This window comes from Musca domestica, unplaced genomic scaffold, assembly GCF_030504385.1.
Source record: "Musca domestica strain aabys unplaced genomic scaffold, Musca_domestica.polishedcontigs.V.1.1 18, whole genome shotgun sequence".
In the NCBI taxonomy this organism is placed as follows: domain Eukaryota; kingdom Metazoa; phylum Arthropoda; class Insecta; order Diptera; family Muscidae; genus Musca; species Musca domestica.
This window is the reverse complement of record NW_026712238.1, coordinates 7,367,145-7,384,613: the sequence shown is the minus strand read 5'-3', so window position 1 is coordinate 7,384,613 and position 17,469 is coordinate 7,367,145. Positions and strand designations below refer to the sequence as shown.

Here is a 17,469-nt window from a genome sequence, read left to right as displayed (position 1 = left end):
TGTTGGAGGGTATATAATAAGGGTCTATTGCGTTACAAAAAATGCGGATATTTCAAATATGCATAGGATTCGAGTATTTAAAAAAAAAATATATTTAATATATTTATATTTATTTATTTAAGACTTTATCTAGCGAATTTCTTAAAGATATTCTAAAACTGTCTTCCCAGAAAAAATATTCAAATGGTCTCCCCAGACAAAAATGGCGTACACTTTTCGAAAAACCAAAATAAGGTCCGAAACTCTTGGACTTTTAAGATGACCAATGTTTTTATCGTCTTTCTTAACCAAAAATAAATAAATAAAGTCTCGGAAGATAGTATGATCACAACAAATATATGTATGATATGATTAGAATTTTGTAACTAAAGTAAGCGACCCCAAAAAATTACAAAAAAAAAGAATTCAAATAAATCTATCACCTAAACACTTATTACTTCGCCTATAGTACATAAAATATGTTATGTAAGTTATTAATTACTAAAACATAAATAAATACAACTTACCAAGTCTTCATATTATTACACATTTGCAGAGATTAGAAAATAAATACTCTTCAATTAATTTATAATCGATGCTCTTATCTCTGGTCTCTTTTCCTGCACTCTTTTAAAGAGTAAATTTTACAAAGAGTAATTGATTTGTTTTCTCTTGCTATGCACTCTCTGATTTTGCACTCACTTTTTGTGTGTTTCACAATGACAATAATAACAACAACACACTTGTTAACCCGACGCGTCATTTCTAATTTGCTTCTTCCTTTTTCAATGAAATGTAAATTCACATTTTAAATGGATTTTTAAAAGGAAATATTAACAAAAAACTGAATTTAATTTAAAATACACTTTTCCCGAAACAATTCACTAAAATTTAATTATGATTTCACAGGTATTTCGCCAATATTAACAAACAATTAACCGACCGACACGGATTGCATTGATATGCAACGCGAGCTAAAATACAACTGATGAGGTGACATGATGTATTTCACAATGCAGAGCAAAAGGGAGAGAAATATAAAGACGTAACTCTTTTTGACATTTTGGAATGCACGCATAATAGAAGAACGAATTGTTGTTGTTTTGAATTACAAAAAGAAAAATAAGAGGAAACTTGACAGTGCCCGCTAGCAATGAAAATTCCAATTAACTAAATTTCGTCAGTCTTGTACTAGTTATAAGCCGTACTAGTACCAAATGTGTCCCCAAGTAATGCGAATGGAACCAATTGACACCTTTTCGTCCCCAAGTAAACGAAGAGGCGACAGTTGTGCATAAATAAAAAACCACCACCAAAAAACCAACCAACAGACAAGTTAAACGAACATTTGAATGAGATCTCTACGAACAAGAATCACTTTGAATAGTTAGGGGTTAGTCTTTTGTCTCTGGTATATGACTGTAAACCTGGAACTAGTACAATACCATCTACAGGTAATGCAAAAGGAGTCAATTGGTTACCTCGTATGACATCCCCATGTTAAAGTTTACAGTTGTTTGCACTGTGAGGGGTCTTAAGTGGAACTAGTTACTGTAATCCTAAGAATCGACGAGTATACGGTGCCGAACTAGTCCACATTGCTAGCGGGTGGCTTCTCATAAATTGCAATTGAGAATAGTTGAAAAAAGGACAGGGAAGTAGATTAGAACAGAGATGCGCCAAATATAAAAAGTGATTATTTTATAGACTTTAGTGTTTTTTTTATTTTATTGGAAATTGAAAAAAATGGAACATTGATTTTTCTATGATGTAAGAAAAATTGGCTTCAACTTAGAAATGGGTAAATGCTCATGTCAGACTTCGAAGTATAGTTATAATTTATGCCATGGTCCCTGGGCCATACGAAAGAATTTGAAAAGGCATTTAGGCAACGTCTGAGCATTAATCAATCAAATAGCACTGTGCCACAACATTCAAATTTTTATACCCTACAACACTATGTGTTGGGGGTATTATAAGATTGATTGGGCCAGAATTTATGTAACAATATCGAAATATTATGTAACAATATTTATGTAACAAAATCGAAATATTGGTTTCCCATATATTAAAGTATATATGGATCTTCCTAGCTCGCCGAGCTGAGTCGATCTAGCTATGTATGTCCGTCCGTCTATCCATGTAATCACGCTACAGGTCGCAATTATGGCCCGATCCTTACGAAATATTGCACGAAGGTGGGGTTAGGGTCAGAATAGAAGCCTATTTCTTTTGGAGATGGTCGCCAAATGTTTAGGGGTTGAAATGGACCAAATACTGAAAAAATGTCGGATTTTGCAGTAGCTATACAGGTCGCAATTATAGACCAATCGGGGGAAGAAGTCTACCAATTTGAGTGGTCATCGGATAATATTTAGCGGGTAAAATAGACCATGTCTTTTGTGTTGAAAAAATTCAAAATTTTTCATTAAACCGTGAATTTTTTTAATCCCGGCGAAATCACAAAGTCATGATAAGGTTACTTCTGACCTTTATATTGATGTTAACATCCAACAAATCGGATATATAGCAAAATATATATATAGCAAAATATGTGTCTATCAAAGAAGATATGCTTGAAAGATCTGTTATATGTCGAGAACGGCTGAACTGATTTCGACAGTTCTCATTAATTCAGAATGGCCTCTTGGCAGGAAAGAAAAAACGTCTAAAAGAGATGAAAATATTGGTTTTGTAACATTTTCTCATATTTTTTTCAATTTTGTCATATTTTTGGCATATTTTCATTTTGAATTAAACATTTGGTAATATTTCTACAGCTAACAAAACTAAGTAGTTAGGATATTAGGATATCATATACAGATCGCATTTACGATCCTTACGTAATTTTGCATGGGGATAAGATGAGGGTCAGAATAGATGCCTACTCTTTTTGCAGATTATCGCCATATATTTAGGGGTTGAAATACACCAACAACTGCCAAATTGTCAGCAGGTCGTATTTATCGCCCGATCCTCACGCACATTTGAATGGGGGTTACCGCACATTGCAAAAGCCAAGCAGTTTCGGATGGCCATCCAAAAATATTCAATGTGTGAAATAGTTTGCCAACTTTTGTAGACTAAACACGAAAATGTCCATTCCAGCAACATCTACCAATAAATTGGAAATGAGCAAATTCGTTTAAGCTGCTATTATCCGAAAATTAGAGAACGAAACCTGATGGTTTTCTTTTATTATTTGTCACAATATCTTGTGGAATTCTTTCGAGTATCTCGCCTGTATAAACTGTATGGTTTATTATGTAATTGTAGCCTTAGCTTACTTGTTTTTTCTGGTTCTAGTTTAGTAATAATTGCGAAAAAAAATTATACAACATTGATGAATTAATTATAGGTATCAAATTAAATTTGTAATTTCATTCCAATAAAAGATATCTTTCTCCCACAGCATGTCATTCCCCAATCGCATATAGCATAAATAATGTAATTATATGAAATAAATACTTTCATATAGCACAATTAATCCTACTCCTATCAAAGTTAATCCTTATGCTGTGGTATAATATTTAATTAAATCTTAATTTCCTTTCATTAAATCGTTTTTGCTTGTTTTTTTTTCTCCAACACATTTAATTTTCTTTCATTTTTTCTCACTCCTTTTATTTCAGATAAGTGGTTTAATCACCAACACCGGACACAGTGTCATATTCACAGCGGGTAACGACACAGTGGCCAATTACGATGGCATGCAGACGCCCGTCAATATCACAGGTGGTCCGCTGTCATATCGGTATCGATTTCATGAGATTCACATACACTATGGACTCCATGATCAGTTCGGTTCGGAGCACAGTGTCGACGGTTATACGTTTCCCGCCGAGGTAAGTCCCCTTCCTTTTTATGAAAGCAATGCCATCCACATTCAAGGCAAACCCTTGTTGCTTGCTCAGAGTAAACAAATTGCAGGATTATTAAGTGATTTTTGTTGTTGTCTTTGTTGCTTTTTTTATTTGAAAAATTTAATTTTCATAAAACAAAGCAAAGAAATCATTTATTTGTACACGTTTGTAATATTGTTAGATAAGTAAATATTTCACTCCACTCCGCTCCTTGCTGTGTTTATGGTTCCTTTGAAAACACGTACAGAAATTTACTCACACCACTAATGTCATGGTTTGAATGAACAATTGAGTTTGTGTGTGTGTGTGTGTGTTTATGTGCAATGATGATGAATCAGTGTCGGTGATACAGAGATGGGTAACATTCACGAAAATTATTTTCTGTATGAAATTTATATTTTTATAGTAATTTTTTTAAGAGAGAATGTTCTGTCCATTCCCCATAACACATTTGGAAAAGAAATTAAGTAGTAGGATCTGTTCGACTTCGAACATATTTTACTCACATTTGAAAATGAGCAAAGTGTACTTCCTCTTATTTATTTATTTTTTACTCGAAGGAATATTCTCTAGTTTTCCTCTCTACTCGACAGAGTTTCAGTCTCAATTCTAGAGAGCATTTCGGAGCTCTACTTATACAGACGACCTCGAAAAGAAAAGTAGGGATTAAATCCAGTGAAGTCAATTTGAAGGCCTACCTTTCATTTAAAATCGTCAATTGTATAAACAAGACCTCAAGAGTGTTATATATCATTAGAAGACTCCTGATGACTTCTGTATCTGAAGAAGACCCCTATAACGTTTTTTTATTTAAAAGTAGTGCTCAATACCTTCAATCTTATTCTGAAAGATATCTTTTCAAGAAGAACATATATGTAAAAAGACCTCTTCAAAGTCCAGGGAGGTTTGCTGTCTGAAGAAGACACTTTGTATGTTTTCTATTTTTAAGGAGAATTTACTAACAGTAGGACCTCTTGAAATGTTCTCTCTTTAAGTAAAAGAGATGCATTTCATTAATACTAAACCTCTTGAAAACTTATTTCTACATAAGGCCCCTGGAAACTACTCTTTTATTTATTTAATTTTATTTTTTTTTTCGATTGTTTATGATATATCTTCCATTTGTGGAGACAAGTAAAGGACATTTTGATTATCAACATCAAAATCCGAAGAATGTCTTCTATCTCTAGAAGACCTCTAGTATGTATATTATGAACGCAGACTTCTGAAAAGTGTTATTTTTATGGCAGACCTTTTGAACAATCAAATACCTATAAAACAACCTTTTAAGTTCTCCGAAATTTAGAAAACCTCTGAAAAGTTTTCAGTCTCATGAAGCCTAGCTAAAAAGATCTCAGAGGTCCCCTTATTAAGATCAGGTCACTGGAAAGGCTTTTATTCGTTTAATACAACTGGAAGGACATTTTTTAAAAAGGAATCACTATAAGGCATAGGTCTTGAAAAAGGCATAAAAATTTTTCCTGTCTATATAGACATCTGGAAGAATTTCTTTGTACAAATCACCGAGTTAGCCAGGATGGTAGCCTAGGGGGGTCCGTAAACAGTTATATATTTTTAGGGAATTGTTCTGTAAAATCTCATCTGTGGCGATTGGCCCCCACCGATGTGAATGTCTTATATTCAAGGGATAAGTTTGAAAGGACTTTTCTATATGAAAGATATCTGATAGGTTCGCAAACTATGAATGACATTTGGTAGGTTTTCTACATATAAGCCCCCTGGATGATATTTTATTTGAAGATGATATCTGCTAGGTTTTCTTTTTAAATAAGAACTGTGGAAGGACGTCTATCTATAGAAGCTTTATATTTAAAGAATGTTTTTGTGCTGGTGGTTCCATAATAAATCTCAGGAAGATTGAATTCTACAGAAACCATCAATACATCTGAAAGTCCTTTTAGTCTTATAGTAGAATTTTGAAAGAACTTGCAAATATATCTATTTATAGTAAACTTTATTACAAAAGACCGCCTTTTATACATAGCGATCTTTTATGGATAGATGTCCTCATATCTAGGACCTCTAGAAGGTCTTCTACCCACAAATATAGGATGAGATAAAAAAACTGCAACAAAGTCAAAAGCCATAATTTTTACATTTGTTTTTAAACTTTATGGAATGAAAGCAAAAATTGTCGAAAATAGCATCAAATTTTAGAATAAGATTAGATTTTTTCGAACTGGTCACCTTTGGCACGAATTATGGCCTTCAAACGGCCAATGAAACCGACACAAGCTGCCCGCATGATGCTCTGCGTTATTTGGCCCATTCCCGGCGAAGCGCTTGCTTGAGGTGATCGACACTTTGGTATTTTTTTAGTGCCAACCTTGCTTTCCAATATACTCCAGACACAATAGTCCAACGCATTGGTATCCGGAGATTTTGGTGGCCATTGTGCGCTGAAAATGAAGAGAGAAACATCATTTTGTAACCATTCTTGGGTGGCGCGTGCTGAGTGCGAAGTTGCTGTGTCCTGTTGGAATGTCCAAGGTCTGTGGCCAAAATGTTTCGGGTCCAATACACCCTCCAGAATATTTTCGCGACAAAATTCGGCATTTATTCTGATGCCATGGTCGATTAATACGAAAGGAGAGCGACCATCGGCTATTGTGGCGGGCCACATGGGCGCCCACATGGCCCTTGAGTTCTGGTGGCCAACCGAAGGTGCACTTTTTCAGCTAACCTCTTTTTTGTTTTCTTATCGGAGAAAACCAAATTTGGCAGTTCACCACTTTCGGTCAAGCGAAGCAACTCTTTAGCTCCCTTAGGTCTATTTTCTTCCTGTTGCGGTGTAAGTTCTTGTCCTTTTTGGAAGTTCAATGGCTTTACCCCGGGCTCATTTTTCAATATTTGCCGAATGGAATATTGCGATATGTTCAGCTCACGAGTCATTTTTCGGTTACTGCGACGCGGTTTTCGATCAAGTCACTTCTTTACTTTTCGAACCATTTCTGCTGATGTTGCAATTTTTTTCCGTCCACTGCCTTGACATCGGGCTACGCTTCCAGTATCACGGTAACGAGCGATGGTACGAGACACAAAAGATTTATTCACATTTAAATGCTGGAGTGCTCTAACTGTAGCCACTTGTGGTTCTCCTGCCAAATATAAAACGAATATTTTTTTTTCTGGAAAATTCTCACCAAAATGATTTGTACGCATGTAAACAATGAGCTGTCACTGGAATGATTTTAACAGCTGTCAGACGAGTGGCTTGGCAATGACAGCAGTCTGAAGTTGGGTACAGTTGTTTTATCTCACACTGTATATCTGTTGGAAACCCGACTGAAACTTCTAACCTAAATGTCTGCATGAGTCTTACAGGCTCGTCTAGCCATAGAAGACGTAAGGAAGTCTATAATATGACTCTGACCTTATTACCTTTTATGTTCATTTTCACCTTTGAAGTCCCCCTAGGTTGGTTGCTTCAGTTCAAATCCTGCGTTAACCTCACGTTCGTTACAAATATCATTACATATGACTACTTGAACAAATACGAAAAAAAGCAGCAAAAACAGCAACAAAATGAAACAATTCCAAGTGCAAATATATATTTATACTTACACGTGTATGTACACTCACGTGCACATGTATGTGTGCAAATATTTGTAGATGTATTTTTGTGTCAGATGTCAGACAGTCAGGCAGTCGCTCGTTCGTTATGAGCTACGGCATTTGTGTGAACTACAACGTTTTGTTCCACTAACTGACATTGTGACATTTGCTGTCGTCAATACACAATGACAGAGCTTAAATTGTAGCCAGCCTACTCGGAGCCCTCGCCGACCCGTTAATACTTGACAATGTTTACATTGAATCTGCGTCAGTTTATTTTTTCCCATTTTGTTCGACTCGGCGACTAACTACTTAGTTAAGCGAGGGGTGGGCCATGGAATGCTGCTACGCGCTTTGGCAGTGAATTGTTGCTCGATGTCATGTTTATGAGTGTTTCTGCTTTCAGATTTCTAGGTTAAATATTTATTTAGACAAACGAACGAGCGAACGAATGGAGGACGAAGGAACAATTGAAAAAAAAAACGAAAGGAAATACATTTGATCGGTAAATGACAGGCAAAGAAAAGGCCAACAAGCACATATCTGCACACATACATGTGTATATGTGAGTGTATGACCCCCGCTTCCTTTTAGCCCGGAGCCCGGTAACGAGTTAGTTGCTTTGGCAGGAGCCAAAGCGTAAGTGTTATAATAAACGTTGAGTGATTTATTTACACATTCCCCTCGTAAATCATATATAAAGTAAGGGCGAGGAGGGAGGAGGGGGTCGGAATGTACGAATTATTATTGTCATTATTGTTATTAGACAAGTGGAAGAAAAGAACATATTGTTCGGGAAAACAGAGAGAAAATCTGGAGTGTTTTTCAAGTATTTGTTCTGCGACAAAGGAAAAATGAGCATGATTTGTTGGCTGACTTCTTTTGCCTCCCCAAATTTAATAATTTGTCGACAAGTTCGTGCTTGATTAAATATTGACTTTCTTGATAATTGTAACCAAGGGCAGAAAGAGAGAGGATTCTTATTGAGAATTCTTCTATTGACATTAATATATGAAAACTGTGGCAATGTTCGCCGCCATGACTTTGCAATTGTTTTGGGCAATTGAGGGAATAAATTAGGAAAGTAATCGCAATAATGAGACTCCGATGTGGGGGGGGGGGGGGTAATAATGAAAGTAAGCACTTTGTCGTTATGGATATGAATTTCCTGAGTGGAAAATTTCTTTCTAACATGAAAATCAATATTTTTGTGGGGTTTTCATTAAAGCTGACTGTCATTGATTTTAAGAGAGTAGGATATTTTTGTGAACTAGATTTGGGGAAGGAAGTTGTTTATATCCATATCCTACACCATAGTTTGGTAAATGGGCATTTACTTGAAATATGAAAAGGAAATCTGATAGACCCGTAGTTCCTTCTGGCGATTTGATCGATGTAACGTTTTTAGACCCCAGGTCTCTTTGCACCAACTCTGTTTCAGGACATTTGGAGTCGATCTACGGGGTGTTCGCATGTTTGTCTTTCTGGCTGGCTGGTTCGCACGATAACTCTTGAAGGCTGTGCCCGATTTGATCCAAATATGGTATGTAGTAATATTATCGTCCAACTTACATCAGGTTCGGAGATGGGCTTCTGGTACCTCCCTCACAAAAGGTCGAACATTTCAAAGAAAATTTATAATAAATAATAAATTTTCAAAGAAATTTATTTATGGAAAAGGAACTGATCTTTCGATTTAGAGCAAGCTTTACCAATCCCAATAATTTTGCAAGTGCTAGGTCAGTTACGAAAACAAAGGGTCAAAATTTTGAATAGTTATAGCTCTTATAAAATGTGAAAAAGGAGTCCGATTGCTTCCAAATTTCACATATATCAATATTTTTAGTAACGGAAGAACTGACGTTAAGATGGGACATATCCGTCCACATCTTCTAGTACCTCCCCCACAACGGTTCAGAATTTGGAAAAGCCATGAAGCTCGTAAAACGCGAAATAAGAAACCGATGCCTTTCAAACTCGACATATCTCAATATTTCTTTCAGCACAAGATCTGATCAGAGGATGGTAGATATCGGTGCACTCCTTCTGGTACCTCCCCCACATAGGGTTCAATATTTTGAAAAACAAAACGCTAAGGAAGAAGCATCCAACTCTCTCCAAATTTCACACATTCCAATATTTCTACTAACACAAAATCTGTTTTGAAGATGGTCTATATTGGTCCACCCTTCTGATACCTCCCCCACAACGGGACAGAATTTCGAAAAAAATGAAGCTTTAAAAACGCGAAATGGGAATCCAATTCCTTTTAAACTTGGCACATCCCATACTTATTTCAGCACATGATCTGGTACGAAGATGCAAAACATCGGACCACTTCTTCTGGTGCTTCACCCACATATAGGTTAACATTTTAAGTAACCAAAACCCTCATAAAATGCGAAATATGTATTGGAATATCTTCAAATTTCACACATCCCAATAATTTTTTAAGTATTGTGAAAATTTGCCCATTCGGGTGGTACCAAATTCAGACTGCTGTCATTTCTAAGACACTCGTCCGACAGCTGTTAAAATTATTCCAGTGACAGCTCATTATATTGTTTATAAGCCTATAAAAACATTTAGTGTTTGTTGAATTTTCCAGAAAAAAATTTATTCGTGATGAAATTTAAACGTGATTTATTTATATTTGGCTGGAAAACCACAATTGGCTATCGTTAGAGCAATCCAGCATTTAAATGTGAATAAATCATTTGTGTCTCGTACCATCGCTCGTTACCGTGATACTGGTAGCATAGCTCGACGTCAAGGAAGTGGACGGAATGGTTCGAAAAGTAAAGAAGAGACTTGATAGAAAACCGCGTCGTAGTGGCCGAAAAATGGCTCGTGAGCTGAACATATCGCAATATTCCATTCGGCAAATATTGAAAAATGAGCTCAGGGTAAATCCATTGAAATTCTAAAAAAAAGCAAGAACTTTCACCGCAACAGAAAGAAAATAGACTCAAAAGAGCTAAAGAGTTGCTTTGCTTGGCCGAAAGTGTGAACTGCCGAATTTGAATGAGAACATATTCGTTACTTGCCAAAGAGGTCAGCTGAAAATGGGTACCTTCGGTTGGCCACCAGAACTCAAGCGCCGGCCATGGTGATGGTGTGGGCCAGCCGATGGTCGCTCTCCGCTCATATTAATCGACCGTGGAATCAGAATAAATACCGAATATTATCGTGAAAATATTCTGGAGGGAGTATTAAAGTCTTGGGTACGCAAACATTTTGGCCGCAAACCTAGGACATTCCAACAGGACTCAGCATTATCGCACTCAGCACGCGCCAACCCCGAATGGTTACAAAATGAGGTTCCTGGCTTCATTTCCGGATACCAATCCGTTGGACTATTGTGTCTGGAGTATTTTGAAAAGCAAGGTACTAAAATATACCAAAGTGTCGATCACCTCAATCCGTAATTTTTTGCTTTCATTCAACAAAATTTAAAAAAAAAAAACCAGTAAAGAAAGTCTTAAAGTCGGCCGGGTCGACTTTATGATACCCTACACCACTCTGCTAATTTAGTAGAGCTGCGCATAACAATTAAAAGTTTTTATGGGAGAATTCAATCATACACGCTATGATTATAATTATAATTTAAAGTTCAAAGAACAAAATATGCCGAAGCATTTGTACCTTTTAAATTCGGACTTGTATTGCCCATTTGGTGCACATTTAATTTGAAATCGGATAAAAATATATATGGGAGCTATATCCAAATCGGAACCGATCTCGATAAAATTTGGCAGAGATATTTCTGAGCTGTATTTGATATATTTCCCTGAATATTGTGGGTATGCATTCGTTGGAGTGCATATTACGGCTGTGGGTAACAAATATGACAAATCGGATGAACAGTATATATGGGAGCTATAGCTATATCTGAACCGATCTTCACCAAATTTGACATACTAGCTTCTAGACTAAATTCGTTCGTAAGTGCCAAATTTCATCCAATTTGGGCAAATATTAGACGTATGGTGCACAATCAAAGGTAAATCGGACGAAGTTATATATGGGAGCTATATCCAAATCTGAACCGATCTCGATAAAAATTAGCAAATGTATTTCTGAGCTGTATTTGATATATTTCCCCAAATATTGTTGTTACAGAGTGCATATTACGGCTGCGGAGGACAAAAAAAGAAAATCGGATGAACAATATATATGGGAGCTAGAGCTATATCTGAACCGATTTCGATCAAATTTGGCATACTTATTTTCAGGTCCAATCTGATCGTACGTGCAAAATTCCATACAATTCGGACTGATATTACACGTTTGGTGCACAATAAAAGGCAAATCGGACGAATATATATATGGGAGCTATATCTAAATTTTGACCGATTATCTCCAATTTCAATAGGGTTCGTCCTTGGGCCAAACAAATGATTTGTGCAAAATTTCATCTGGATCGGGCAATAAATGCGAACTGTACTTTGTTTACAAAAATACATGGACAGACGGACGGACAGACGGACGGACGGACGGACATGTATAAATCGACTCAGAATGTGATTCTATGCAGATCATCAAAAGGAACTATGGGTCTATCTCGTTTCCTTTTGCCTGTTACAAACAAATGCACAAAGACATAATACCCTGACCACCTTGTGGTGTAGGGTATAAAAATTGAAAATTATGGCGTTTGATTTTGTTGCAGTTTTTTATCTCACCCTGTATTACCGATTTCAACTGAATTTGAATGTGTTTTCCCGACTTTATCTTATACCGAATATTACGACAATAGAGTAGCATACATTTGTAGTCGGATTGCATTCCCAATCTATAAGAAATGGAACGACACTTTTTTTAATTCTCTCTTGTTAAAGGGAAGATCGTATGTTTATGATTTAATTGGTTCTTTCCCTTTCGAAAAAACTCAACTCCATCTGAAAGGGAAAGCCAGGGACACTATTACACGCATTTCGCTGTTGGTTAAGAATTTCATTAGGCATATTGGGTATGAATTATGACTTACAAGGGTCGTTCTTTGGGAAGTTTTATTTATTTAGAAGTTATTGCGATTAATCATATGCCAAGAAAGAAAGCCAAGAAACCCTCCAAGTTCGACTCAGGTTCTACTAGTGAATCTTTCATCACAGAAAAGCTAGTTTAACATTTCCTTATAAACATTTTCATTTAATCGGATTATTGAGCCCCTCTACTTTGATTCGAGGAATACTCTGACAAACATACAAGCATTGCTTTTCCCCAAAACCAAGAACTATTGACTAAAATATAGAAACCAAAACTTAAATTAAATTAATTAAATTCTAAATAATGATTTCAATGAACCTCCAATAAATATAATATTTATGCGCACGACAAAAAAAAAGAACCTCGACTTAATTCAAGAATATTATTTGCTTTTGTGCAAAATCTGCTGGACGAAAATCAACCGCAAATAAAATAAAATCAAAAAAAAAAAAAAACAGAAAATGTTCCACTCCAAATTGAAAATAAGCAGCAGCAGCGGCAGTGCGTTCGAACACCTGCATGTTTTGCGGTGATTAAATTTTAACCGCAAAACCTGTCTAAAATTACCACAATATTCATGCTCAATCAGGGGTAAATAGATAAAATAAAATGTGTATTTTTGTGTGCTGACCGTGTGAATGTGTACAGTGCGCGGTGAATAGGAAAATGAGGAACAAAAAGTGTTTTTTGAAAAATAACCCAGCAAACAATATAGAGGGAGTACTTTAGACTTAATAAAGCCAATTCAAAATCTATCAGATTCGAGTTAATTCAAGTCATCATCTATTTAGACGTTGTAACCACAGCTGGACAGTCTAAACAGCTTGATTGTCAAATTTAATTTATCTTTACATACCTCCAATCTTAATATATCCAGAAACTTGATTTTTTTTTCAGAGAATGAATAAAAATTTGGCCTTAGTCCATTTTGGAGGCGGATATGTTTAAAAATTGTTCTAGTGATTGGCTCTGGTCAAATTTGAACCGACTCAACACTCCTTGTTGCAGCAGCCATGCTCACTCTCATAGGTAATTAATTCGACTAGGAAATTCTAGTTCTACCCCCTTAAAACGCTCAAAATTCAATTCGAATTTAAATTTTGACTGGGTTTTCCACACAACCCGCAAATAAATAATGAACTAAATAAACATTAAAATCTAAATAAAAATTACCAAAATAATGAGAATAGAAAAAAAGGTAGGAAGAGAACAAATCTAAAAACCTATTGAAATCTGGTGACATATCATACCTAAGAGCACATAAATGTACACATATGTGTGGGTATATTAATTAAATATTGTAGTGTGGGAAAGAATGTTGTCAATAAATGAATACACACATGTATACAAACAACAACGATTAGCTGTGTACGTGTATGTTTGGTTCAGCTAAAAAGAATCCTAAATGATGAGGTTATTAGCAACGTTATTCTGTTGAACAATCTTATAAGGATTTCACAAGGATTAATTAAAATTACCAATTAAGAATTCATTAAATTACACCGAAATTGTTACAGATACTTGAGCGAAATACCACCATTCACACAGCGTTCACGGGGGGAGAGCTGTGGGTATGCCACAACATCCTTTTTCGGTTATAAGATGGCATATAAAAAGAGTAGGGATTGTGCTGCTGAAGAAATGGGAAAATGAGTTTAGAATATTTTTCATAGGATTTTCCTATCTTTTGTGACTTTGGCAGGTTTTTATTTTTTTTTCAGGTCTTAGATTTTTGAGACCAAATTTCGATACTCATGACACACAAGAATTGAAAACTATTCAAAAGTCTCAAATTTTTTCAACTCATAGATATTCTGTGAAAAGATCCGTAGATCTTTTCACAGAAGATCTGTCGATCTACTCAACAAAGATCTGTAGATCTACGCAACGAAGATATGTAGATTTTCTCATAGAAGACCTGTAGATTTTTTAATAAAACAGAGAGGCAAAACTTCTAGTAGAAGAGCAGCAGATCTTCTCATAGCAGAGAAGATCTGTAGATCTTCTCATAGCAAATAAGATCTGTAGATCTTCTCACCGAAGGTCTGTAGATATAGATTTTTCTGTAGATCTTCTCATAGAAGATATGTAGATCTTCTCATGGAAAGTCTGAAGAACTTCTCCTAGAAGGTCTGTAGATCTTCTCATGGAAGATCTGTAGACCTTCTCATATAATATCTGTAGATCTTTTCATAGAAGATCTGTAGATCTTCTCATAGGAGATCTGTAGATCTTCTCATAGAAGATCTGTAGATCTTCTCATAGAAGATCTGTAGATCTTCTCATAGAAGATCTTTAGATCTTCTCATAGAAGATCTGTAGAACTTCTCATGAAAGATCTGTAGAACTTCTCATGAAAGATCTAAAGAACTTCTCATGGAAGATCTGTAGAACGTCTCATGGAAGGTCTGTAGATCTTCTCATAGAAGAGTTCTTCAAAGAGAAAATTTTCAGATCTTCCAGAGAAGAAATCTTCTCATAGAAGAAGTTCTGTGGATCTTCTCATATAAGATCTGTAGATTTTCTCATAGAAAATCTGTAAGTCTTCTCGTAGAAGATCTGTAGATCTTCTCGTAGAAGATCTGTAGATCTTCTCATAGAAGATCTGTAGATCTTCTCATAGAAGAAGAGAAGAGATCTTCTCATAGGAGAAGTTCTGTGGATCTTCTCACAGAAGAAGTTATGTGGATCTTCATAGAATCTTTTCATAGAAGATCTGTAGAACTTCACATGAAAGATCTGTAGAACTTCTCATGGAAGATCTGTAGAACTTCCCATAAAAGATCTGTAGAACTTCTCATAGAAGATGTGTAGAACTTCTCATAGAACATAGGTAAATCTTCTCATAGAAGATCTGTAGATCTTCGCATAGCAAATCTTTAGATCTTCTCATTGAAAATCTGCAGATCTTCTCACAGTCGATCTGTAGATCTTCTCATAGGAGATCTGTAGATCTCCGTCTGTGGAACTCCTCTCCGTCGATCTTCTCACAGAAGATCTGTAGAACTTCTCATAGGAGATCTGTAGATCATTGAACATCTCTAGATCTTCTCATTGAACATCTGTAGATCTTCTCATAGAAATTCTGTAGAGCTTATCACAGAAGATCTGTTAAGCTTCTCATATAGGATCTATTGAAAACTTCCTATAGCTCTTTAAAAATCATCCTTTATTTTATTTTATGAAAATCCCCAATGTTTAAAATCTGTCAACCCTAAGGACAACTAAATGAAAAACATCGAGAAATATAAATACAGAAACACCCATGCACCCCCCTACCTTCCTTTCACACATTGCTGCTGAAAAAGTAAACGTGAATTGCCTGCCAACTAAATACGGAAGTTAAATAATTTTTGGTTTGATTTACTTTCGGCAATGGCTGTCTTTTGTCTGTCGTGGCTTAGATGGTTGTTGCCAAACAACGGCTTCTTCACAATGACAACGATGACATCAGCAGAGTCTGTAGTCGTTTCACCCAACCAACTAGGATTGTGGCATTTTCTCACAGTAAACAAATGCCAGTGCTGTGCGGTAGAATGTCATGTCTGTTGCTAATGTTTCCATTACACTCCACTTAGAAAGGATAACAAAATGAACAATTTACACACGAACACACACACATACACACCAATTGAGCTTTAATGTGTTTTAATATATCCTTTGGTAATGAAAGTAGAATTCTCTATAAATAGTGAGCCTAATTTGTGTCAAAATATTTGTTGTGGCATAAGTTTTGTTTAGCTTTCTCTGCCTTTCTATGTTTTGTTGTTTTGCCTTCGGCAACCAATATTCAACAGCTATCGTTGTCTGAGTGGTAGCCTTCAGGCTATTTAATATTCCATTTAACGTTTCTATTCTATTCTCCTTTAGTTCTTCGCTTCATATTATTGTTACAAACTAATTTAGCTCAAATTTCTCAACTTGGGTCGTTCTCTTCTTTTCTTATTAGTTTCTTAACTATGTGTGTATGGGCTTTTTGTGTTGTGGTATTCCTAGGCCCTTGAAAGACTTTGCCCAGCTGCAGACAATACATAATTATGTAAATTGATCCGGGATTAGAGAAAATGAAACAATACTAGCATTGATTTATGTCTGGCATATTAATATATAAACATTAGTTAAGTATCGTTTCGTTTGATGAGAACATTTTTTTTTTGAAGTTGAATATGTGTGTGTGGGTGACTGGGAGAAATGCGTGGGAATAAATGGTGTAGTGGAATTGCGATTTCTTCCCATTGCGGAATTTAATATATTTTATATGCTATGCATTAAGCTAATCCTTTTTGAAGTCATATTTGAGAAAATTTTCGCATATTTGGTGATCCCATTTTTAGCAGTAATTATGCCCTTTGAGATTCCAAAATACAACGCAAAAATGTATGCTGGAGTCTTGGAAAGTGTTGCGGACCTATTTTAATATTTATTTTCACTTTCTAATAGAGATTTCATTTTTATACCCTACAACAATAGGTTCGATTGGTCAAAAATTATATAACATCTCGAAATATTGGTTTCCCACACAAGAAAGTATACAGGGTTAGATGCAAAAACTGCAACCAACTTCAGATTCCTGTCATTTCTAAGCCACTCGTCCGACAGCTGTCCACATAATTTCAGTGACAGCTCATTATATTGTTCACAAGTGTTCAAAAGCATTTTTAAGAGAATTTAGCAGAAAAAAATTTTTCGTGGTGGAATTCAAGCGTTATAGTGTGATTTCTTTATATTTGGCCGGAAAACCACTGAACTGCTATCGTCAGAGCACTCCAGCATTTAAATGTGAATAAATCTTTTGTGTCTCGTACCATCGCTCGTTACCGTGATACTGGTAGCGTAGCCCGACATCAAGGAAGTGGACGGAGGAAAACAAGCAACATCGGCAGAAATGATTCGAAAAGTAAAGAAGCGACTTGAGAAAGATGGCTCGTGAGCTGAACATAACGCAATATTCCATTCGGCAAATATTGAAAAATGAGCTCGGGGTAAAGCCATTCAAAATCCAACGAGTGCAAGAACATACACCGCAACACAAAGAAAATAGACTCAAAAGAGCTAAAGAGTT

General features: G+C 35.8%; 1 protein-coding gene across 1 annotated transcript in view; it reads left to right on the top strand.

The window, feature by feature from the left end:
* LOC101894596 (carbonic anhydrase-related protein 10) overlaps positions 1–17,469 on the top strand; it is a 200,768-nt gene that overhangs the window by 126,557 nt on the left and 56,742 nt on the right. Inside the window, exon 4 of the mRNA XM_059120893.1 lies at positions 3,612–3,824. Within this exon, the coding sequence (XP_058976876.1) occupies positions 3,612–3,824 (213 nt within the window). The remainder of the gene's footprint in view (positions 1–3,611; positions 3,825–17,469) is intronic.